The sequence below is a fragment of the Panthera tigris genome, chromosome C2 (genome assembly GCF_018350195.1).
Source record: "Panthera tigris isolate Pti1 chromosome C2, P.tigris_Pti1_mat1.1, whole genome shotgun sequence".
Taxonomy (NCBI): Eukaryota; Metazoa; Chordata; class Mammalia; order Carnivora; family Felidae; genus Panthera; species Panthera tigris.
Window position 1 is genome coordinate 76,890,911 of NC_056668.1, and position 25,393 is coordinate 76,916,303.

At 38.3% G+C, this 25,393-nt stretch overlaps 1 protein-coding gene across 1 annotated transcript; it reads left to right on the top strand.

The window, feature by feature from the left end:
- The first annotated feature begins 5,850 nt into the window (after positions 1 to 5,850).
- TMEM207 (transmembrane protein 207) lies at positions 5,851 to 24,684 on the top strand. Its single transcript, XM_007083641.3, has 5 exons — positions 5,851 to 5,925; positions 7,819 to 7,856; positions 14,225 to 14,269; positions 15,078 to 15,220; positions 24,548 to 24,684. Exons 1-5 carry the CDS (start codon positions 5,851 to 5,853, stop codon positions 24,682 to 24,684), a joined length of 438 nt encoding a protein of 145 aa, XP_007083703.1.
- Positions 24,685 to 25,393: the final 709 nt, after the last annotated feature.

The window sequence follows — 25,393 nt, forward strand, 5'->3', positions numbered from 1 at the left end:
ATTGCAAGTATTTCTGTTTCACTTTGAGGGAAATAAGAAGCCACTCAAGAATTTTGTGCAGAGGAGTGACAGGATCTAACTTATAGTTAAGAGCATGACTATGGTTGTTGTATCCAGGTAGACAGTACGCAGGCAAGTGTAAAAACAGAAGGACATGATAGGAAGCCACTGAGATCATTTAGGTGCCAAGTGATAGTGATTGGGGTGAAAAATTGCTAATGAAAAGTGATACAGGGGCTCCTGGGTGGCTCAGTCAGTTAGGCATTCGACTTCGCCTTGGGTCATGATCTCGTGGTCCGGGAGTTCAAGTCCTGCGTCAGGCTCTTTGCAGAGCCTGGAGCCTGCTTCTGATTTTGTGTCTCCCTCTCTTTCTGCCCCCCTCCCACACTCTGTCTCTCTCTCTTTTCCTCAAAAATAAATAAACATTAAAAAAAAAAGAACAGTGGTAGAGTTCTGTACATACGTAAAACCTTGGTTTGCCAGCATAATTCACTCTGGAAGCATGTTTGTAATCCAAAGCACATGTATATCAAAGCAAATTTCAAGAACCATTGGCTCAGTTGTGATAATGTGACATTCAGCATCATGTACTACTCATGTTGCAAGACATTGCTCGTTTATCAAGTTAAAATTTATTAGAAACGTTTGCTCATCTTGCAGAACACTCACAGAACAAGTTACTCATCATCCAAGGTTTTACTGTATCTTGAAATCAGAGACCACAGGATTTGCTGATTGATTGGAGATGGAATATGAAAGAGAGACCTAAAAAACATTTTCAAGTCTTTTTTGCCTGAACAACCAAAAAGAAACAGTTGTAATGTACTGAGATAGGAAAAATCAGTGGGAATAAGAGGAGAGGAGAGGTGGGGGAAATCAGAAGCTAGATTTAGGGCAAGTTTATTTGCAGAAGGTCTGGTGGACATCTAAATGGTAACATGGAGTTAGCAGGTGGTTATGCAAGTTCAGGGAACAGATTTGGATCAGAGAAATGAATCTTGGAGTCCTTAGTTTGTGGAGGAAAATCTATGAAGCTGAATGAGATTCCTGAAAGTGTGCTTGTATACAGAGAAGAAAGCTCTTCTCATGGCATCTCAAACATGTCAAGTCTGGGTACAAGAGGGAAAATCCACAAAGGAGATGGAGAGAAGCAGTCAGTAAAATGGAAGCAAATCAGGAAATGTATTGTTCTGGAAGTCAGGTGAAGAAAGTGTTTAAAGGAAGAAGTGATTATCTATGTCAAATGCTGCCAATTAGGTCAAGTAAGATGAAGACTGAAAATTGACCATTGGTTTAGCAATGTGATCAATGTTTTCTCTCACTGGGATGGAGCAGCAAATGATGAAATCGAACAACCAGACGTGCTGCCTCATTTGAAGTCCGCCTCACCTACCCACTGGATCCCACAGTTTTCATGAACTGAACTGATTTTGGAATTTCTTTCTTTTATTATGCTCCAGAAATCACTGCCTTGTGTCTTTGCCTTGTCTGATTTCATGTTGGTATCTTAAGTAGATTTTTAAAAAGATCATGTGAAGGAGGTAAATTATTATTATTATCATTATTTTGTAAGAAATACAGTTTTGAGAGAAGATAAATGTTTTATTGTTACACTTCTGGTTAGTGGCAAAGTGGTGACTTCAGCACAGGAGCACAGACTCCTAGAACTTTCTCCTGCTCCTTTAGTTTCCATAAAGGGAATGGTTGATGCCTCCTTCCTTTTTCTTTGGATCTTCCTTTATGAATTGCCCACTTCTTTTCATAACTTCTGTTTATTCTTATTTAATCCCTTGAATTTGCGTCCTTAGATTTTTTTTAACACCTGCATACCATGACCTTTAAGGAAAAATATCGATAGAACTTTAGAGATTCAGGGAATCTGGCCTTCTGCCAGGCTCCAAATCCAGATAATAGCTTCATATCCTCTCCTGTCCATCCTCTGCTGTAGGATTTACTCTTCTACTATCCAGCACAAGAGAAAGGCTAGGGTAAATGGCCAGCACTGTACCATTGAACATACAGCTGTCCATTCTCTCGTTACAAAAATACTGATGTAGAGTTCAACCTCCAACTACTCAGTAAATATTGTGAGTATAATCTCATCTATCATCACAGTTACATGTCCTCTTTCTCCTTCTTCCTGATTCTTTCCAAGAGTTTTGTTGTCTTCCACCCTTATATTCAAACATAAGAAGTCCATAGAATCTTTTTTTTAATTTTTTTTTTAATGTTTACTTATTTATTTTGAGAGAGAGAGAGAGAGGCAGGGGCAGAGAGAGAGAGAGAGAGAGAGAGAGAGAGAGAATCCCAAACAAGCTCCACACTCAGCATGGAGCCCAACGTGGGACTCAATCTCACAACCGTGAGATAATGACTTGAGTTGAAATCAAGAGTCAGATACCTAACCGACTGAGCTACCCAGGTGTCTTAGAAGTCCATAGAATCTTAATGACGTAAGAGATCATATTGTTAAGAGTAGCAGTCATCCATCTTCAACTTGACTTCCTAGGGATGGTAACTCATGACCATTCATGCATGTGAGCATGTATTTGGGAAAAAATACTGGATTAATCACAACTTTTAGATGATAAAACATAAGTCACACAAACCTTACAGACAGTGGATTATATCAGTGTCAATTTCCTGGTTATGATATTGTACAAGGCAAGATGTTACCATTGGAAAAAAGGATATATGAGACCTCTGTGTTTCTTCTTAAAACTGAATGTGAATCTACGATTATCTCAAAATAAAAAGCTTAAAATTTATAGAGGTAAAAGGACATTCATGAGCAGTCTTCTTTTTCCAAGACCTTCAAACTGTCATAACGCTGGTAAGGGAATATCCAAGGGAAACTTCTGTCTTATGCAGAATCTACCATGCTGACCTTTGGAAGTGGTATAAAAAAGTCACAGAAGCCAACAGATAAATAGCAATCTGGAAATAGAGAGGTGGCTATGAATATGAATTTTTATTTTAGCACCAGATATAGTCGTCATGTTTGCAGTATTATTGTTAGTATAGATTCCACCTCCTATCAGCTGCCATACTCCCAGACAGCCACCTGCTGCAAAATTGTGGTTTTTTGTTTTTTGTTTTTTTCACAAGAATTATTTAATCTATGTATCTGGCTGGTCATAGTTCCAGTTTCCAAAGCTAAACCAAACGTGCTGCCTTTGTTTCCACTCCATCTCTTTTCTAGTTTTCTGGCTTCCCTTTCCTTTCCCAGGATTTAAGACCATTGACTCCGCTGACGGAAGTCAGGCTTCTGACCGCCTAATAAATAAGTTCACCAGTGAAGAGCCTATTTTTCCTTCTGTTTAATTACAGGCTTCAGAGACACTCAAAATGGAGGGTGTCCTAGGGACAAATAATACTGTAGGCTTGGTTTACTTATCTCCCGTTGGTACTGGCGCCAAGCCCTTCCTCTGCTTTGAAATTCATGGTCGTGTCTGTGGCTGCATACTAAACAGACTGAGGCCACCATGCAGCCTGCTTAGCCTGTCCAGATGCAGCTCAACTAATGTATATACCTTAATGGCCCGTTCATAACAGCAGGTTAGATAACTAACACTGCTGGTTTGTTTCTTGTGCAATCGAGGTATGTGATCATAAATGAATTCATGTATTACCATTTGAATTGGATGTCGTGAGCTATCCTGTTCAACTACAACATGCTTGTTCTGAATCCTATGATTGGTTTCAAAATTGATCCTTAGAAATGTATGTATGTATAAAATGATTAGATGACAATTAAAAAATAAAATCAAACATACAAAAAGCTTTAAATGTGAAAATTAAATTTCCCTCCTACTCTTGTTTCCTCACCCTCATTTCCCTTATACAGAGAAACTCACTGTTAAGTTTTAAGCAGAGATATTCATTCAATGCGTATAGGAGTCTATGAGTGTATGTTTTATATAGAGAGAAAACACTATAGCTATGTTTCCCGAATTATTGCATAAAAACTAGCATGATGTACACGGTGTTTCACAATTTGTTCCTTTTGCTTAATTATAACTCTTAGAGGCCTTTTCCATGTCAGCATCTGCAATCTGCCCTACCTTTCTATTATTTATTTATTTATTTAAAGTAAGCTCTACACTCAGCATGGGTTGTCAACTCACAACCCTTAGACCAAGAGTTGCATGCTGTCCTGATGTCCATATCATACCTTTAAAAAAATTTTTTTTAATGTTTTTATTTATTTTTGAGAGAGAGAGAGAAAGAGAGAGAGAGAGATGGAACATGATTGGGGGAGGGGGAGAGAGAGAGAGAGGCAGACACAGAATCCAGATCAGGCTCCAGGCTCTAAGCTGTCAGCAGAGAGCCCGACGCAGGGCTCTAACTCATGGACCACAAGATCATGACCTGAGCCAAAGTCAGATGCCCAACCGACTGAGCCACCCGGATGTCCCATCTATCATACCTTTTTAAATATCTGCTTAGTACTTTGTTGAGTGGATATAATCCTTTCGTATTTAAATAGCCACGTTTTGATGGATATTTGCTATTTCTAATATTTTGTGACCAACAATGCTTTGGTGAACACTATTGCATGTAATTATTTATGCCACGTGTAGCAGTATGTCTAGGATTTATTCTTGGCAGAATTCTTGACCAACAGATGTATTCAGGTTTTAGGTAAATAGGTATTGCCTCTCCCAAAGATGCTGTACAGTTTTCCCAACCATGTAAGAGAGGACTTGTCTCCCCACAGCTACCTCTCTTTATTCTAGTATTAATTTTTTCAACGTGCCATTCTGATTATAATTGTAAGCTATATTTATCTAATTATGAATGTGGTTAAGCATCTTAAAAATAATTGGCTATATTCTTTCCACTAACCACTCAGTTCTTTATCATTTCCTGAATAATGCCTATTCCTCACTGGTTCGAAATAGCAGCTGACATCGTTGTTTATTTTAATAGTTTCTGAAATATATTCTATTTTTTAATGTTTATTTACTTATTTATTTATTTATTGAGAAAGAGAGAGAGAGAGAGCAGAGGAGGGGCAGAGAGGGAGAGAATCTTAAGCAGGTTCTATGCTGTCAGTACAGAGCCAGATGTGGGGCTCGATCTCACGAACCATGAGATCATGACTTTAGCCAAAATCAAGAGTCAGACATTTAATGGACTGAACCACCCATGTGCTCCTGTTAAATTTATCTTATTGTTTACAAACATCAGTACCAATTTTTGTAAATTTCTGTATTTTTCTAATAAATCTTAATATAAAGTAACTTTGTGCCTCTTTATTCTTTTTCAGTACTTCCTTAGATATTTTTGCAAAGTTTTATTTTATTTTTTTGTGATTGTGTCATTTCATTAAAATAAACTTTGAAATATACACTGTTTAAAAGTAGGGTGTGGTCATGATGAGAAAAGGAAGGCTTTATGCCCAAGATTGGGTTAGACCTGGGACTGAAAATGATATGCAGAAAAAGAGGAGCAAAAAGGATCAACAAAGGGAAGGAAACTAAATAAACATTCCAGGTACCAGATTCTGTATAAAACCCAGAAATGCCCTGGAATAAAACATGCTCTTGAATGACCTAAGTAATTTAAGCAGCCAGCTGGTTTTGCAGGTCAGCATGTACAACCCTGGCTTCTAAGGACTTGACAAACTACCAGGGTTCTGACCTTACATTGAAATTCCTTGAACTCTGTGTACCTGTGCGCACGCACCCAACATGCCTGCCCCAGCGTGCATGTTACCAGTCACAAGGAGCACCATTAGTGAGTGCTCTGGTAGGAAGCATAACTTAGAGGCTAACAAGTTCTAGGAAAAGAGGCAGATCAACACAGACGGCCAGACACCAGTTTCGAGCAGCTTGTTCTTCAAGTATGGTGAGATCCAGACCTTTTCGTTTTACATCAGTCATCTCAAAAATGGGAACCTCATGTTTGCCACTATTCCAGGTAACCATCTCTCTTTTCGGGAAAAGATTTTTGGAGGTACTCTAAGAATCTGATTGTGATAGTTTGTTCTTTGGGTACCTTAACTACTCTTACATTTAGAAGATTCCGTTTAAGAAAGTGTTACCAGCATCTTATGACTTATTATATTTACTGGTCAGAGACACAGAAAACAAAATGGTCCATGACAGTAGTCTTTTTTCTTCTGTATCTGTATCAGTTCTGTTGCTGTTGAAGTAATATGATGCAATTTAGTCTTTGCTTAACTTTACTAGGCTGTGAATTTTTTTAAATGAAAAATGTTATTGATATATCAAACTGCTGCGGCAGCATTCATTTTAAGACATGTTTACTGTTGCCTGCAACTGTACTTAAGGGTTGACCATTTTTTCAGTGCTGAGCAACGTAGACAGAACCATCTTAGAGTTTATTTTGGCTCCTCTGCTCTAGCATCTCATTCAGACTGATACCCGCATCTCTGTATCTGTGTTACTTGAACGCAATGTATCTGAAAGATTTAGTTCTGAAATACATTAAGACTTTGCTCACCATTTCATGAAAAGCCTGAAGCCTGACAGCTAATGCATTGGCAGCGAGGTGGTAATAATATAAGACTGTGGACTCCTTGCTAGGTAGGGTGCAGCACCCAAGAAGTCTAGGAAGTGACTTGAAATTGAAATGCGGGCTTTATTTGTTTATCTGTTAAGCTGGATCCCAAATGATTTCATCTACTCATAAATAAACTTTCCTTATGAACAAAATTTGAATGTTCATTTTCCTCTCAGTTAGTATGCAAATCTATTTGCAGCATTTCTAGCAAAAGAGAGTGCAACTCATTTTCTGTGCTTATAAATTGTTCATTACCATGCTCTCTGATGGCCAATTCATGGCTCCATCTGCGACTCCACAAATCTCTTTGCCCAGATAAACGTGGTGGTGTAAATATAAGGTGCTGAAGAGGATGCATTCGGGATTAAAGGGAAAAAAGACGTGTCTCACAAAAATTCCCAAGCCTATCATTTTAAATTTTGCAACTTCGTATCTGTTCTGTTATTTGTGTGGCATAGTCCAGAAAAATAAATACTACACTGATCTCCTTAACCCAAGTTTTAGGACTACATATAAATGACTTGTAAAGATTTTCTTGAAAGAGTCTCAGTTCAAGGGAAAAACAAACCTACAAACAAAACCTCTAGGAAGGAGTACTTTCTTTCCTCTGTGATGTGAGTTATTGTAACCTGCAAGGTTCAACACAGAGAACTAAGATAATTATATTGAAATTCCTATGGTTTGGGTTGTTTAAAACAAAGCAATCAAGGTTATTACTTTTTCTCTCTTCTTTGATAAAGAGAGAAAAGTAAATCTCAACTGGAATGTCATGTAATTTTAAATCGGCCTTCCCCTTAGAGCTAGTTAAAGTCACTTCTTCATGCATATATTTAACACCCATTAATGCTAATGGAATGGACTTCTGTTTTCAGGTAGGGAACTTGATTTCTTTGTGTGAAAATACTACTCGCAAATAATGAACTTCCTTCCTCTGGCTAAAATGTGAAAAAAAGAAAAAATGCAAGGTGCAAAAAAGGTCTTTAGAGCAAGCCAAATCTGCCTGCAGAACGAACAAAAGGCATTTTCACATCCATCTGTACGGGTGTGTAGGATAGGAATCTGGCTCACAATGTATATCCCCTGTCACTGCTCAGCTAGAGGATCTATCCAGAGATTTTTATTTTTCAATTAAAATTCTGTGCACCAATAATAGACTCTGCAACAGAGCTTTTAATTAAAAAAAACAAACGAAATGATATAAACCCACATTGTCTCTAAGCGCCGTTTGTATTAAAGGATTAGACTAATGAGAAGTTCGGGTTTCATTGTTCTAAACATGTGTTTCAGTTGGTGCTCTCGGACCCACCATGTGAAGAAAAGGAAATGTAAGTAAATAGCAAGAGGCTCCATGTTTTTATTTAGCATTTTCAAAATTCAAAGAATAAATAAGGCTCAAGTCATTTGAGAAGCCCCAAATGAGTTTCACATGATTATAATCATGCAAGCAAAGTAAGAGTAAATTGTTTTTAAATGCAAATGGCTCAATTTTTCTAAACGCAGAAAAAAGATGCACTTTCATTATGATTGGCTTTGTTAAATATATGGGGCCTCATTGATTTCTAGGTATTTTTGCTTACTCCATTCTCCACCACGGAGGTATTGAGGGTTCTTTAGGTTCATGAAAGAATCACAACGTCATCTATGGTTGCATCCACACTTCTAAGTCACAGTGATAGTGGGCTGCAGTTTTCTGCATATTCATTTTCAAATAGAAGCAAACTCACAAAAATTCTAACCTGTATTATATGTATATTTCAAAGTGCTTTTGATGTATACTACGTGAATAATTGCCTCAATTTTCTCACTCTTTGTGCTATAGACTTAATGGTTCCCAGAATTCTATTCGGGAAATGAGGAGAAGGTGCCATTAATAACGCTGCTGCTGATTAATGACAACTGTAATGCACTGTGACTTCGTGCAAGTGTCAGAAAAGCATGTCTGCCAAGCACTGTCTTCTCCTGGGTGTAGCCCTCACTGCCAACTAACTGTTTTCAATTATCGTTGCCAGTTACCCTCAAGGCCACAGTCTCAAGGCCTGGGCATTGCCTCCAAATTAAGAGGCCATGTTATGTGAATGCCTTCCTCGGCCCTGGAACCATTCACTTGGTTTTGGTGGTTCATCTCATTATTGATAAGCTGCATGTTAAGTCTGTGCTGTTCTTCCAGCTTTTCCATTGCTCTCCTTTGTTCTTTCTTTGCACTGATTTTAGACTTGTTTTTTTCTGTCTTCTGGTGTTTGTGGCATAATGGAGGTTTTGATGACTGATGTATTTACTTAATTCTGGACCTCCTGGCTGCCTCATCTTGCCCAATCTCTTCTGTCTTTGACCCAGAATAAGAGAAAAAGAAATTCATAATTGGAAAGGCTCATAAATGTTGAACGTAATTCTCCAATCAACATGATAGGAAACTATACTGTTGAGGAAATTGATAAGCTGCCTTTAGAGTCACTGAGGCCACTGGTCTCCTTTTCACATAAAGAAATGGAGACTCAAAGGGAGACAGCAGCGAATTAACGCAGGGTTTCAATTAGTACTTAAGTACAATTTTTTGGCTACCCCACTTTGCATGTAAATGTCTGTTGTATTTGTCACTATTTAATACCATTTCTTTTGAATGGAAATAAGAAACTACTTCAAATAAAATGCAAGTTAGCAGAAGATAAAAAGAGAAGGCAAGAAAGTACCTGGTATCGCAGGTGGGATTAAGTAACTGTATACATTGAAGATGCTTTCCCAAATCTTTTGTCACCACAGGAAGGTGTTTGAGAGATGATTAGTTCTATTTAAATCTGTTTTCAAACGTATTTTCTCTGATCTAACCTCCTCAATTTATTTTTATAACAGCATTTCTTTAGTATGAACAACGCATTGCTAGGCTGTCTTTGTATAAAATTTAAATACTGTAAGTAAGTTAGTATATGAAAAAAACTTGATAGATCCTCCCCATTACATGCCTAATCCTTTACCCTCCCAGAAATAAGCAAGTACAGTGATGTGTGTGTATGTCCAGAAAAAAGGTAACTTATAAAAGATAAATATGATCATACATATATATAGGATTCTGTAAATGAATTGCATTAACAGATTGCATTAATTGATTAATATGTCGCCATCTAACCTGGTTTGAGGAAGTGAAGTGTTTTTCTCAAGAGTAAGCAAGTAAAATGCAGAGCTTGGATTTGGACCCAGGACTGACTCCTGAGTCCAGAATTTTATATTACAACTATACACATACGTATACTGTATGTACTATTATACTACTGTATATGTGTTATAATTTTGCACTACAAAACTATATTGTATGTCTAATATTAAATGAAATGATACACTGGCAGAAATACCTGAGGGATATATGATTCGCTTATTCTTCTAGATACTACACAACCTCCCCTGGATTAATTAAGTCAAGTCACCCGTCTCTGGGTGATATGATATGGCACCTATCTCTCTCCCGGACATAGGCAAAAATCTCACTTTTGCCTATGTTAAAGAATGGTTTAAAAAAGAAAGGATCCATGAAATTTGTTACTGCTTTTACTCTAAGGGCATATGAAAAAACACTGCTCCTATTGCCCACAGTACCCTCTTCATAAAGCCCCATAGTTTGAATTCTCCCCTGGTGTCTACTCCAGGAATAGTTGTGCATCTGGTGAGTAATGCTGCATGATTTTGTTAATTTTAGAGGATACCATATAGCCAGTTCTCCCTCTCATCCTCTTCCCTGCTAGAAAGGTTAAGCCAGATCTCGAGTTGGGTTCTAATTTTACATACTACATTCAGTTTAAAAAATGATCTCACTCTTGGCTTAGTCTCTCTGTGTGAGACCCTCCACACTCTCATTTCTATTTTTTTCTTTTTTGGGGGGGAATTTTTAATATTTTTGAAACATTTTGGAGCACAGGATACTGAATGCATTCAGGCAGGACTCCACATAGTAATGTGAGGCCAGAGCCGGCTTTTACTGTTCCCGGGGCGGTTGGGGGGGGGGTTGCTGCATGGTGGTAGGAGACACCGACTCCACTGCCAGACAGTCTGGATGTGAAGCCTGACTCTCCCACTTGTAGCTTTGTTATCTTGGGCAAGCCAGTTAATGTCTCCCCGACTGAATTTTCTGAATTGTAAAATGAGGATTACAATATTGTGACCTTACCTAATAACGTTGTAAATTGGAAAGCGAGTTAATTCCCCTGAAGTTATATAACTGGTTTAGAAGAATGCCTGGCACAGGAAGTTCTGGGCGATTCTAGCAAAGGAGCCAACAGAGTGACTCTGCAGTTTTCTTCCTGAATTTATCAAATTAATGAAATGGTAGTTAATCTTAGGTCCACAGAATCTCAGCACTGAGAAGAATAATAAGGATCAATAAGTGTAATCATCTCTGTAGAGGAAGAATCATCTTCACAACACCCAAGCAGAGAAGGACAATAGCCTTCCAGTAGGGTCAGAAATGATGTCCATCAGCAACCACTTCCAGAGAACTCTGATTATTGGGAACGTCTTTCTTAAGCATCAGAGTTGGTTCTCATTTCTCCTGATCGTTTTTTCATTTTTGGCATCTTCCCAATTTGACCAATCATATATAAATCTCCAAATAGTAACTTCATTTTTTAAAATTGCAACTTTTCCTACAATGACTATCTTGCATCTAAAATTCGAGCAATTAGAATATTATTACAGTTTAGATACTGTTTTTTTTTTTAAGAATTAAGAAAAATCTGTTTAAGGGGCACCTGGCTGGCTCAGTCAATAGAGTATAAGACCCTTGATCCCAGGGTCATGAGTTTAAGCCCCACGTTGGACTTGGAACCTACTTAAAATGAAAAAAAAAAAATGAAAAAAAATGAAAAATCTTTAAAAATTGACCTTGAGAAAAACATGGAAATAATGGGGGGGGGGTAGGAGGGAAGCACACAGAGTCAGAAGACCTGTAATCTGGTTTGAATTCTTCAGCCTTGGGGCACCTGGGTGGCTCAGTTGGTTAAGGGTCTGACTTCCCTTCAGGTCATGATGTCACAGTTCATGGGTTTGAGCCCCATGTTAGGCTCTGTGCTGACAGCTCAGAGCCTGGAGCCTGCTTCAGATTCTGTGTCTCCCTCTCTCTTTGCTCTTACCGTGTTCATGCTCTATGTCTCTCTGTCAAAAATAAATATTTTTTAAAAATTAAAAATAAATAAATAAATAAATAAATCCATTCTTTGGCCAGCTAGTGACTTCCCCACTGACTTTCCTACTCTGGGTTTTCGTTGTAAAGTATGTAAAATTCTGAGAGTGAAAGAAATGATCCCAAAGGTGCCTGCAATTCTGAAATTATATAATCACTTAGCATTTGTCCAGCTAATTGCTTCTTGGCCATTGTATTTAGGGCATATCAGAAACTGCACCTGTGGGTGCACAGGATCAGAAAGAGAAAGTGAAATAAGTCAATTTGGATAATTGCTATCACTGGAAACAAATATTGAGTGGCTCAAAAATTAGATCTGAGAAACAAATTGAGGTAGTTAATCTTTAGAATCGACATTCTGATAAGGATATGGTCTATTTTTACATGTACGGAGGGTAAGCACAGATTTATAATGGAGGAAGATGAAGAAATCTACACTTCTGATCATGCCCTCAGATTTTAAGATTCCAGATAGGAACCTTCTTCTCTTTTATTGGGCTAGGACACAAGAGAATTCCCCCACATCCATCTAAGGCAGGGTACTACATATTTAAGATTTATATATTTTTAAGATAATATTTAAAATTGTATGGCTATAAATATAATACATTGTATATTCAAACAGTATGGAAATATGGAAAAGATAAAGAGCCTCATGATACCATCTGCCAGAGAAGGAAGCATGATTAGTAATTTGGTGTATATGAGTGTACTACTATATAATAACTATTTAGTGAAATCATTGTAATTGCATAAAAGAAAATATACAAAGTAGAATTGAGCCTTCTATATCATTTTACTTCACAAAGCTTTTAATTATAAATATGAATCTACATTCTTTTTGATGACTGGATAACATTCTTTTATAAGGATGTGGCATTAATATTTTTAAATGCTTTGTTGATGATTGCTTGTCTTAGGATGCTTTATTAAAGTTATACTTCAGCTGCCATTTTTTCCCAGCCTTTTGAACCTGTGACTTTAGGTGATCACACACACACACACACACACACACACACACACACAATCTAAAACACAAAAAATGAAAGAAAAAAAACCCAAACCTGTTCTCTGGGTGATTAAGTTTCCTATTAAATATTTGGGGTAAAATTTTTATGTTGACACTTCACAACTGTTAAAAAGTCACTTCTGACTAGTGTGATGATAAACATGACACACTGCCTCCTTGGAGATGTTGGGAGCAATAAATTAGCTGACAGTTATGAGTGCTTTCAAGCTGAAAAGTACTGGGTGTTATTTTAACAAAGACTGAAGTAGCCATGATTAAGTACAGCTCCAACTCACAAGCTTATCGAGCTGTGATGAACAGGTTTCCACTGTTTAATCCCAGAATACTTTGATAACGGTCCATGTACTGAAGTATGAGAAAATGCTGTCAGCAAACCTACATTCAGCGTACCATGCCTGGCATAGTGGAATATCACAGAGGTATCTACACCTGGGGAGTGAAACCCCCTAAAAATCACACTGCAGATTTTGTTTTCTTTTTTGTTGTTTTTTTCTTTTTTTTTAATGTGTATGTTCATTTGTTTTTGTTTTCTTTTTTTTTTGTTTTTGTTTTGTTTTTGTTTTTTGAATTTTGTTTTCGTGTGATCTTTTAAAACTTATCCAAGAAGGGCCCCTGGGTGGCTCAATGGGTTGAGCATCTGACTCTTGATTTCAGCTCAGGTCATGATCCCAAGGTCGTGGGACCGAGCCCTGTGATGAACCCCACGTCAGGTTTTAATGCTGAGAGTAGAGCCTACTTAAGATTCTCTCTCTCTCTCTCTCTCTCTCTCTCTCTCTCTCTCCCCCTCTTCCCCTCTTGCACTCTCTCTACTCTCTCTCTCTTTGAAAACTAAAAATAAGTAAATAAACTTGTCCCAGAATGATTTAATCGTGCCTAGACACACAAATGATTTGTCCATCCTGACTGAAGAAATCAGCTTCTCATTCCTTGATAAACGGCACATGTACCCACATTCATTCATTTTCCCTTTTCCCCAATTTCTTCCTCCAAGCTGGTTTCCAGCCTGCTTCTTTTTACCAAAATATTAAAGGTTAACAGATTTTAAACCTTCCAGGTGACTGCATTTTAAAAAACTCTAGGTCTCTGGATAAACAGAATGGTGGGAAGATTATCTGCCTAATACCTAATACCTATGACATGTTAGCCCTGGGAAGTTAGTCACTACTTTCTCAATATGCAACCATATATGTAACTCGAGAATCAAACCTATTAAAGTGCAATTATCTATGTATGTTTCGGATAGTTTCACATTTACCTGTATTCTTAGTGTCCTGAATGAAGCGGGCACACTGTATACATTTGCTTAATTGTGCTGGGGTGGGGTGTGATGTGCCGTGAGTATGTGAGTGAGTGATACTCACATGTGCTGGGGCGGGGTGTGATGTGTAGTGAGTATTGTTCCAGGGAAACTGGTAGGGTCAGAACGGATAACATGGTCTGAAAGAATAGGCTTTGACCATCTAGAGGTCCAGCACTAACTATTGTCCTTCTATCACCAGGTGCATAAACTATAAAGATCAATACACAAATGGCTGGTATATCTGGTAAGGACATCCCAATTTGTGATACATTTTTGGTGTTATGTATACACTCTGTGTCCTAAATAATTGAGATGGCACATGAAATCATACAGTTAAGGAAATGTTAGGGGTCATGTAATACATGTGGAAACATCATTTTCAGTTTATTGTCCCCTGTTTACTAATGTACTTCCTGTGGCAGGGAACTTAACTATTTTTAGGAATAATATCTTGTTCCCAAATTAGAGACACGTAACAGTAAAATAATTGTTCTTTCTCTTGAAATCTCCACCACATGACTCCTCTACTGATTCCAAAAGTCTTGAAAACCCTCAAAATAAAAGTGCTGCCTTTTATAAGCTAGTCCTTCAGAAATTATAAGACAGTTGTTATCAATCTCCTCATATATGACTTCCATATTTTCTAAGCAAGTTTATCAGTTCTCTCAATTAGAAGGTTAGCTCCTGTCTTGTCCACCTTTAAATCCCCAACCCCAACATTTAGAACTTGTTCAGTTGCTTAAATATTAGTTGAATGTATGGCTGGCTGGCTGAAAGAAAGGAATAATGAATGAATGAATGAAGGAACAAAGACCTGGTTCCTTAGAACACCCCTCCAATTTCCAGAGGAAGTGATCATTACCCCCTGGCAAGATCCACCACTCTGCGGCAGGGAATATTCCTGGTTCAGTGAGGATGGATGAGGTGTGGCAGGGGATTGCTCAAGGAATCCGGCCTCACAGAACCTTGCATCCTAGCTCCTGAAGCTCTTGCCCCTTCTCCAGGAAGTAGCAGCAGTCTTACATACTCCTCTGCTCTTCTTCTGGCATCAGGTTCTTGTTGCTGATTTTCCTGGTGGCTCTTCTCTGTGGAGTAGTGTTCTCCTGCCTCCATTGCTGGCTGCGGAGACCTCGAATTGATTCCCCAAGACGCACTATGGCTGTTTTTGCTGTTGGAGACTTGGACCCCGTTTATGGTGAGCTGTCTGCACACTTCTAGACTTCCTGTTAGAAATCTAATGGTTTGTAGTGAATTGAAAAACTAACCTCTGGAAAGCAGATTGGTGAACTGAGAACAAAACATAGTTTATTAGAGACTCAAAGGAATTCAGTGGGGAGAAAGTCTACATGAGATAACTTCAGAAGAAAGGAGGACCCCCCCGCCAAATGTGACTTAGGGAAATGACTCGTAGTTTAGTACAAGGATAGACCTAAACATTTTCTCAGTCAATACACAAAAGTGAAGAGAGATACAGGGCTTGTCACTCCGAGTGGTAGGGTTTAAGGTACAGAATAGTCTCTCTGAGCCTTTGATATAAGTCTAGCCTGCCTTGTGTTCATAGTCTCATTTACTAAGTTCTCTATGCCTCACTTATCTGCAATGACATTGAACCACACTTTCCAGATTGTCTGCTACCAATGGACAGCCTGAAATACTTGGAATCGGGCAGGCGGATGTCAATATCCTTGTCCTTTCTCTCCAGACACACAAGTAGCACCCTGATCCTGCCTGCTTCCAACCCCCACCCCCAAAACCATGCCCTTTCTGCTATTTTCTAGTTTACGTAAGAGTAAGGAATGGAGGGAATCCAAGTTTTCAGAGTTATTTGTAGCAGCAGCCTTAGCTATAAGTAATAGAACTATCACTTAACTGATCTGGGAGGTCACAGATCATAGTTTATTTATTTGTGTTAAGCATTGTTCTCAACCAGACCATCTGTTGTGAAACTTTCCCTTTAAGATGCTATTTTGTACACCATCCATAGTTGCCTTGGGAGGGTGTGGTGGAGATTAACAGCCACCCTCCAGGAACTTGGACCAGCATAAGATTTTTAATAGATGGAACAGGGCATGCCCTGAGAAAACTAACAGCTAAATAAAAAGTGGGGTAAAAAATTAGCTTAAATGTTTTAATATCAAAACTTGGTACTCTAAGATTTAGGGATTGTATTTATTATTGACTTTTTAAAAAGTTATATTTAATGGAAGAAACACATGTCAATTTGAGAAATGGTTACTTGGGGAAGGATAATTAAAGTCTCCAATGAAAAAATAATCTTTCTCTTAAAATTGAACACATTCTATTAAGCATAGGAGGAAATCGGGTCACTGACATTCTAATAAATTTTATTAGTCAAAGTGGTCAACATGGCCACATTGGTCTATTTTTCTTTATTTAATTTGAGATATTTAACAAATAAATGCAATTATGATTCTTCCAACCTGACTCGAGTTTCTAAAGAGGAAAATCTTCTCTGGTCTTCTTAGCCTTTACTTACTCAGAAGAAGACTCTTTTCTAGACTGTCTTGAATCTTTAAAAATGTCTCCTCTTAATAAGTAAGCTACCCAGTTATACTGTTTTCACTTTTAACGCAGTTTATTTGCCACAGTTATATCCCCATTTATCTGATGTTTTATATTTCCTGTGTGGTGGTTTACACATATGCTTTTGAATTTGCCTGAACTTGCCTCAACAGACAGGTATGACTGGGAGCGAAGGTGTCAAGCGTGATCGATTACTGCAATAATCTGAATATAATCATATCAAATGCAGGGCATTAGAATCACATTCTCTGTATTACTATATGACCCTGAAGTCATTAAGGACAGGAAAAGAATATACTTGGGAAGAAATGGTTCTTTAAAAAAATACAGTCACAGTTTATTTCACATCTACCAAGTGCTAGGCACAAGATTGGGGCTTCTTGGATGTTATTTCTAACTGCTAAAAACCAACCTGGAAAAGTGGCTATTATTTCTCCCAAAGGATGTTACATACTTTTCTCACTGTGCTGGATAAATATACCACATAGGCCTTTGCTGCAAGTCAACTAATAGACTTCAAGTTGTCCATAATTGAGGGCAGGGAGCCAGCAGAAATCTGGGCAGGACACTCATGGCTTAGTCACCTCATCCCTTGTGCTAAGTACAGCCTGGTATCTCAAACCTCCAGACATTTCCACTGGGTGATTCCTCAACGGTAGGGATTACTCTCCAGAATCCACATCCCCTTTCCCATTCTCTTGGGTCCTCCTTAATCCCACTGGTAGCTCACTGAATCTTACTTTGCTCAAGAAACACATAAACTCTCCCTCAGCTGAAGTTATTACAAAACTCATTTTTGTCGCTTTCCATCTTAGGACCAGAGGCTAAGTTTCCCATTTCTATTTATTTATTTATTTTCCCCTTGCCTAGTTGGGTGTTAGGTTATTCCACCTCCTACCCATCTATCCTATCTCAGGGATGCTCAGAGTAGCTGTACGGACAGTGAACAGCTATTCACACAGTCTTGGATGTGAATGTGGCTCCCAGAGTTGTGCTTCCTTGCATTCCTGTGTTTCCTCTCTAAAAAAAAAAAAAAAAAAAAAAAAAAAAAAAAAAAAATAGAACAGGGGCACTTGAGTGGCTCAGTTGGTTAAGCATCTGATTTTCGATTTCAGCTCAGGTCATGATCCCTGACCTGCATGGGGTTCTCTCTCCCTCTGCCACATCTCTGCTTGTGCTCTCTTTCACTTTCTCTCTCTCTCTCTCTCTCTCTCTCTCTGAAAAAAAATTGCAACAGAATAATTTTTGAAGTGGTATTCTCTGTGATCTTTAGTGATATCTTTCTGACTAGCAATTTGTGTATTACACATCCCAGAGAGTCAATTTTTTAAGGCATTCTGAAACCCAGACCCAGACCCAGACTGGATTTCATTTCCCCACTGGATCCCCATTACACTTTCATTTCCCCTGACAAACGATTCTTTCGATCTACTGTTTCTGGAAAAAGAGGTTTCCTCCAAAAGAGAAATGAAGAACCACTACAGGATCTTTTTACGGCTACAGGGGAGGTCAGGACCCAAATCTCCACAGTACCCCCATAGAGTATGTGCTCACAGCTTCAAGGTGATCCAGTCACTGCCAGATTCATACACCCACACGGCTGGGTATGGGGCTTCACCTGCGTTTTCCTCACAGTCTCAGGTCAGAGGACAGAGGAAAATGAGAACCCAGTTGAAAGATAATGGTGATGTGAGAATATGAAATAAGATTTCTGGACTCTCTGCCACCCTCTGAGCACAAAGGGGAAGATAGAAAATTCCATCCTGCATACAAAATGTAGGAAATGGGTCATTTAAAACATTTTAATGGAGAGAACTGGATTTGCTCTATTAAACTTGGGTTTCTTCCTAGATCCTTATTTTATTTCTTCAAAAATTATCTCATTCTATTGCCACTATTTGTTGAATATATTAGTTGAAACAGCTCTGCTCTTCTGATCTGTGGATCCAAGATGTGACTCTCAGGGTCCCATAGAAGCTGCCCTCAACTGAAGAGCCAAGAAGAGAATTTTGACAGAATATGGAAAGGTAGAGTAGACTGAACTTGAGTGCTGTTAAAATGTGTACAATGGGAGATTTCTCTCACTAGCAATTCCAGGCAATATTATTATGGCTCAAGTTGTCAATGACCTTTTTTAATGTTTATTTATTTATTTATTTATTTATGTGAGAGAGAGAGAGAGAGAGAGAGAGAGAAATAGCACAGGGGAGGGGCAGAGAGAGAGAAGAAGACACAGAATCCGAAGCAGGCTCCAGGCTCTGAGCTATCAGCACAGAGCCTGATGCAGGGCTCAAACCCACAAACCACAAGATCATGACCTGAGCTGAAGTCGGACACTTAATCGACTGAGCCACCCAGGCACCCCACCAAGTTGTCAATTATCTCAATTAGAAATATCCAAGAGAGAAAGGCAAATGTGTGGCCTGGGATCCTCGTAAACAGTGTGTAAACATGTTATGTTTGCATGTCCATAACATATCACAATGAAATTGTTTGCGCACCATAAAGGGAGAAAAAAATCTCTCTGCTACCCCCTTGGAGGGTAAGGAGGAAGGGTGGTACTGCTAGGGAAAGAAAGAAAGAGGGGGACCAAAAGAAAGTCAGGAGGGTGAAGGGAAAGGGGAAAGATAAGAGCAAAAGGAGAAGGAATCTACAGTTTGAAGCTAGAGATATTTTGGGTACTGAAATTAATACCTATTAATTTCATACAAGCCCTATAGTCATGCTTGTTTTTTGTTTGTTTGTTTTGTTTTGTTCTCTTGTGTCAGTCCCGCCTCCTTTTCCTGGACTCAGCCCCAGGGGTCTCCTAGACAGTTTGTCCTCCCATTATCACCCTCCCCTGCTACCCCTGACTCATCTCCTGGATCCTTCGTTTTCCCTTAGCATCCCTGCTATTCCCTAGAAAGGACCTGTTCAACGTCCTATACCTTCCTGAATGGGGTTTTCCATAAAGTGATCTCTGAGACCTCTCACCCCTTCTTTCAGTCATCAGACCCCAGCAGTTCTAGAATTAACTCAGCACCTGTGTTAGGGGCAGACATGATTTCTTGTTTCAATGTTGTCTTATGGCCTTACCTTGCCTTACCTATTTTAATGATGCTTTTAGGATCCTTCTTATCTGCAAAGTCCACAGAAAACAAGAGATTTGCAGGTTTTCCCTCCTTCAAATGTATAAGTTGAGAGAACCCACATTGGGCAACAGAAAGTGATTTTTTAAAGGAATGTATGCAAATTTTTAGTAAAGTGGGAAAAGAAAATCATTAAAATTCTCCATAACCATCTGTACCCCAAGATCAAGGACTGTGAGACAGGCTGAACAGAGAGAAAATACAAGTGACTTAAGAAAAAGTTTTGAGTTTGTCAGTTTAATGGTTTTGCTTATTAAATCTGTATTTAAAAAATGGCAAAGAAGTTTTAAATTTGTTTACAAACAGAAATTTTTCTGTTAATTTACTGAAAATAATGAAAATAAGTTTTCACTGAAAATAAGGTTTTGAAGCTGAATAAAACTCTTATTTATGAGAAAGCAAGACATTTAAGGATAATGAAAAGAAAAACGTTTGGGGTCTGGTAGGTGAGAGAAGGACTAAGGGCTTGAGGGAGAAAAAGCAATCTAGTGTTCATTAGAAAAGAAAATTTGAGAGCATAGAGGAGAGATCCCCACCATTATTGACAGCATAGCAGAGAGATCCTTGCCATTATTTAACTAAAATAATAAATTACGATAAAATCTATATTGACTGCTTTTCCATCCTGTGTGATTCAGAGCTGGGTCCTATCAGCTCTAACAGGGCAGAAAACAGATCCCATGCCATTCCTGAGAAGCCAGCAAGGTGAGCACCCACATTGACACCCTTCCTGAAGACACTCATCTTGGCTTAGCTCCTCTTGGGAGCTGATCTCCTCAATAATTCTGCCTTTCAGAGATCTAATCTTCCTGACCCCATTTCTTCTGCAATTTCAGAGATAATTTTCCCCTTTTCTTACTTCAGGGTAAATAGAAGTACTAACCTTTCAGCAATGATTAAATGGGAGGGTTCTGAATTGGGGAGGGGAAGGAGAACTGGACAGGGACAGAGAAGAAGCCAGCCCTTCCATGCCCCTCTTTCCTCCCCCAATTCTCCCGGATCCTATCTTATCTTCAGATGGTTTCTTTTTTTTTTTTTCTTAATGTTTATTTATTTTGAAAGACAGAGGGAGAGAATAGGGCAAGGGCAGAGAGAGAGGGAGACAGAGGATCTAAAGGAGGCTCTGCACCAACTGCACAGATATGGGGCTCAAACTCATGAACCATAAGATCACGATCTGAGTCGAAGCTGGACACATAACTAACAGCCACCAGGGTGCCCCTAGGATGGTTTCTGAAGTGTTACTTCTGTGTACTTTATGTTCTCCATGTAAATATTCTGTGACTTGTTTTAGGCAAGGAAAGAGGGAGTGTTTCATTCACATGCTTTCTTTTCAGGGCATGATAATAGTAACAGCTCACAATTTATTGAGCATTTACCATGTGCCATGCTCTGTACTACCATCTCTAGTCTCGTTTATTCTTCCCTACAAACTTACGAGGGGTCCACTATCATTCTGAACACTCTAAAGATGAGGGAAGCAAGGCACTTAGAAATCAAGTGACACAGTTAGCCGATAGTAGAACAGTGACTGAAATTCAGGCACTGTCCACCACTCTGATAGAAGAGGAAGGAATGAGATACAGAAATGAAAAGAGACGAAAGAGGTGGAAGGGGCAGGTTCAATAAGGCAAGTCAATGGGACTGCTCTTAACGATGTGGGAAATCTGAACTCTGGCTATAAAAACTCAGCAGTGAGTATATTGGTTTTACAAAATTCAACAACAAACTCATACCTTCGCCAGAAGTTCCATAGAAAATGACAGGATATTTGCAGGCATTTTAACTGAGTTCTTCCAGCTTCTTAATTTGTCAGAATATAAAAATTATGTCTGCTCCCTGCTCCCTTCATACGATACAGATATCCCCCGCTATCTGAAAGCAAGACTTTCATAAGCCGAAAAGACTTACAGAAGCGATTACCATTAATTTATATGGAAAAATTTTTGAGTGTCTCCAGACCCCAAAAATAACCTGTCTTTTCTGATTCCTTAGAACACACCTTGCTACTGAATGCACAAAGTAAGTCAAGATAAAGCACAGAGAGATGCTCACAGACACACTTCAAAGCCATGGTGGCTTGATGTTGGGATGTGGAATGTAGCTCCAGGGAAGGAGCTGCGTGGGGCCACTCTCCTGCTCAGGTGCACACTGCCTCTACAGTGGCTCACTGCGAAACAAATACTGAACATCATTCGCTTTTCACCCTTTTTTGTAAAAACAAAAACCCTCTTTGAATTTCTTTCGGTTAGCAAAAGCAGTTACTAATGGACGTGTTTCATAAAACAGAAGTGGGGTAATGCGAACATTCGGAAAGTGGAGGGTACCGGTATTGCCTGTAAACCTGCTTTGAAAAAAAATTAAAAACTGATATATGTTTGATTTCACAAAAGCTTTCTGAGCACATGGGCTTAGTTATGTTTATCAAATGAATGCGCTGTGGTTTTCATAACAAGCTTAAGAGCAACGGCCAAATTTGTAGTAAGACGATAACATAAAACTTACCTACCACAGAGAGTAATTGTTAATATCCATTTGCCAGAAGCACAATATTGATAATAGCAGCAGTAGAGATAAATTTGAGCTAAAAATTGTCAAGTTAATCTGATCAACCACTCCAGGCAGAATGATAGCTAAATGACCATTGACTTGCTACTAGATATACCAGGAGCAGTTCACCTAGGAAATGGACAATGCTTAGTACCAGTACCCACAATGCAGGGAGGTGCTGGGGCAAATACGCTTTGCCAATGTTAACTGCTTTATCCAGTGCCTCAGACTTAGCTTACATCATCCTAAGTTTCCTAACTGCAAAAGCCTCTAACTCCACAAATTATTCTGTTTAATAATCTCTGTGCTATAATGTTGATAATGATAATGATTAAATATTTAACCATTAAAATAAGATAAATTAGAACAGAATATTGTAAATAAAAGAAAATGCATGCATATTCCTGGCATATGGTAGAGTTCTTGATATATCTACTACTACTACTAATGATAATTAGTTATTAATGGATAATTATTATGTATCAGGTTTTGTTTTAAGCACTCTAAATTCATTTAGCCTTGCTTTTACAGACATAGATACTGACATTATCCTTTTATTGCATAGGAGAAAACTGACATACAGAAATGTCATGTAATAGCCTAGGAGTAGATCATTCAATTAAATAAATAATTCCTCCAGAAAGTGCTGAACCAGGTTTCCATTCAACATTCTCTACCCTTCATAGATTATATTAATGTTTGAATTATTCTACTCTGCTCTCCCAGCCAGTGAATACAAATACAAATATATGAACATTCACGATTCCAAATAAACATTATTCATTCCAAGGTAAAGATTCTGAGCAACCTGCGTTTGGATTCCAGTGATACAGCTATTGCCTAACATGTAACTATTCCTTAAGTTGTTTTGATAATTGTGTCATTTTCTTTGGGATCTCCTTGGTGGTATCATATTTTAACCCTTCAAGAAGAGGTCAGCCAACTTTCTCTATTAAGGGCTAGATAGGAAACACATTTGGTTTTGCAGGCCAGTTGTCTCTGTGGGGACTACTCATCTCTGCCATTGTAATGCAAAAAGGGACAATATGTAAATGAATGACATGGCTGTGTTCCAATTAAATTCCATATACAAAAAAATGGTCAAAGAGCTAGATTTATTTCAAGGGCCTATTTTTTCTTTAATGGTGAATTTAGAGCTGTTACTGAAATTTATAGTTGTTATTGTTTTGAAAAGAAGGAATCAAATCATTTCAAGACAGCCGAAGACATATATATATATATATATATATATATATATATATATATATACATATATATATATATATGTAAAAGGAGAGGGAGAGACGTCGTTATGAAATATTATTGTTGGTTCCTGTTGAAACTCAAAAATAGTAACAGTCTTTCAAGGGAATACTAATAGGAGATTTCCAAAAGAGGTACTGAAATAAGTTCGTCTCTCCAGGTGATCAGTTTGAGGAAGAAAATGCTTGTTTTTGATATTTAATGGCGTCTAGTGTGTATAATTTAAAAGTTGAAATTTTGGGGCGCCTGGGTGGCTCAGTCAGTTAAGCGTCCAGCTTCTGCTCAGGTCATGATTTCAGGATTCATGAATTTGAGTCCCCCTTCCCCCCACCGCCTCTTGTCAGGCTCTGTGTCCACAGCTAGAGCCTGGAGCCTGCTTTGGATTCCATGTCTCCCTCCCTCTTCCTCTCTGCTCCTCCCCCCACTCATGCTCTGTCCTCTCTAAAATAAACATAAAAAATTAAAAAATAATAATAAAGTCAAAATTTTGATTTTGAAGCATTTTTCAAAACTTTTGTAATGTTTTTTCTTTATTGTGTGTGTGTACTTTAAGTGCAAACTTTGCACAAGTTAACATTTTTACTATTTATTATGGAGAAATGTTTAATTATGTTAGTTGTAGTTTGCAGAGCATAAATCTAAAATAATGAAGTTCAGACATTATATTTAAATATTTGTATTGAAATTTGCATTTCCCATGAAGGAAACATTAGCTAAAATACCATTAGTATTTACAGGAATCTTATCTTCTAATCTACCAAAAAGGGCATCCCTCCTACTTTCAGCTGCTAAAATGTAAATGCTTCTTGATGGGTTAGTCAATGATGATATAATCTGTTCACGAGAGCAAATTTTCTTGCTATAGTGACTAACCTATCACTGTAGAGAGCAAGATAGTTGTAAATTTTTTCTCAAGGGTACAAATAATTTTCTGTTGCTCTAGTGATCCAAGAAATGCCAGATTTTATTAGGCAGTTCCTGTACTTCTGTTTTATGCTGACTAGAAAGATTACAAGTCCCCGTTTTTCTCTTTCCAGGGACAGAAGTGGCTGTGAATTCAACTGTTGGAATTCACCTTCAAACTCAAAACCCTGAACTATATCCTGCTCCATGTTTTGGCACATTAGGACCCCCACCTCCATATGAAGAAACTCTGAAATCAAGTCGATTTTAGCTCTGGATCATCAACTGGAAACATCAGAAATATTTTTAATTCTAAAAATCAAATTTAGGAACAATTCTTTTATTTAGTGGGAATTCCCAGAAATCAATTAATATAGCCTGAAAAAGGACAAATAGGCAGAAGAATGAATGTGGGGAAAGAATTTTGGTCAGGAAGATATTTCAGTAGTAAATTAGTGGACTCTTATTGTGTCATTGCTGTGTTATATTTTGTGCTACACAATCAAGTCAATGTTTCTCCATCAGTACTCAAATAGACAGTGATTAATGCATGGAGTGGGTCTTCATTAAGTTTGGGATTTCACTCCAGGTACACATTACAGCTTTCCTGGCCTTATTATCTCTCTTTTAATCTGACCCCCCCCCCAGTATGGAATGAATAAGAATTATCATAATTTCACAATGACCCGAGCATGGTGCCAGACCCAGACCAGAAAGAGAATATTTGAATTAAGGTAAAAGGCGACACTAGGGAACAAGGGACACTCAGAATTGAAGGGTGAAGAATGAATGAAGAGGAAGATTAAGAGCCCAGTTCAAACAGTTGCCTGTCTCAGCCTGAGGAGAGAGAAAGTGTAGATAGAAGCTGAAGAACTCTACCTAAGCTGTGGACCATATGTAATAGCACAGTGTGGAGAAAAAGAAAGCTCTCATTTTGTATGAGTAGATATGGACTCTGGAGCCCTCAGCCTTTCTCTGGT

Bases quoted from the DNA above. Each gene is read 5' to 3' on its own strand.
- TMEM207 (XM_007083641.3), top strand. From the start codon at position 5,851: ATGGTGAGATCCAGACCTTTTCGTTTTACATCAGTCATCTCAAAAATG. The intron at 7,857-14,224 runs GTAAGTAAATAG...TTCTATCACCAG, and splicing joins CCATGTGAAGAAAAGGAAAT to GTGCATAAACTATAAAGATC. The intron at 14,270-15,077 runs GTAAGGACATCC...TTCTGGCATCAG, and splicing joins ACAAATGGCTGGTATATCTG to GTTCTTGTTGCTGATTTTCC.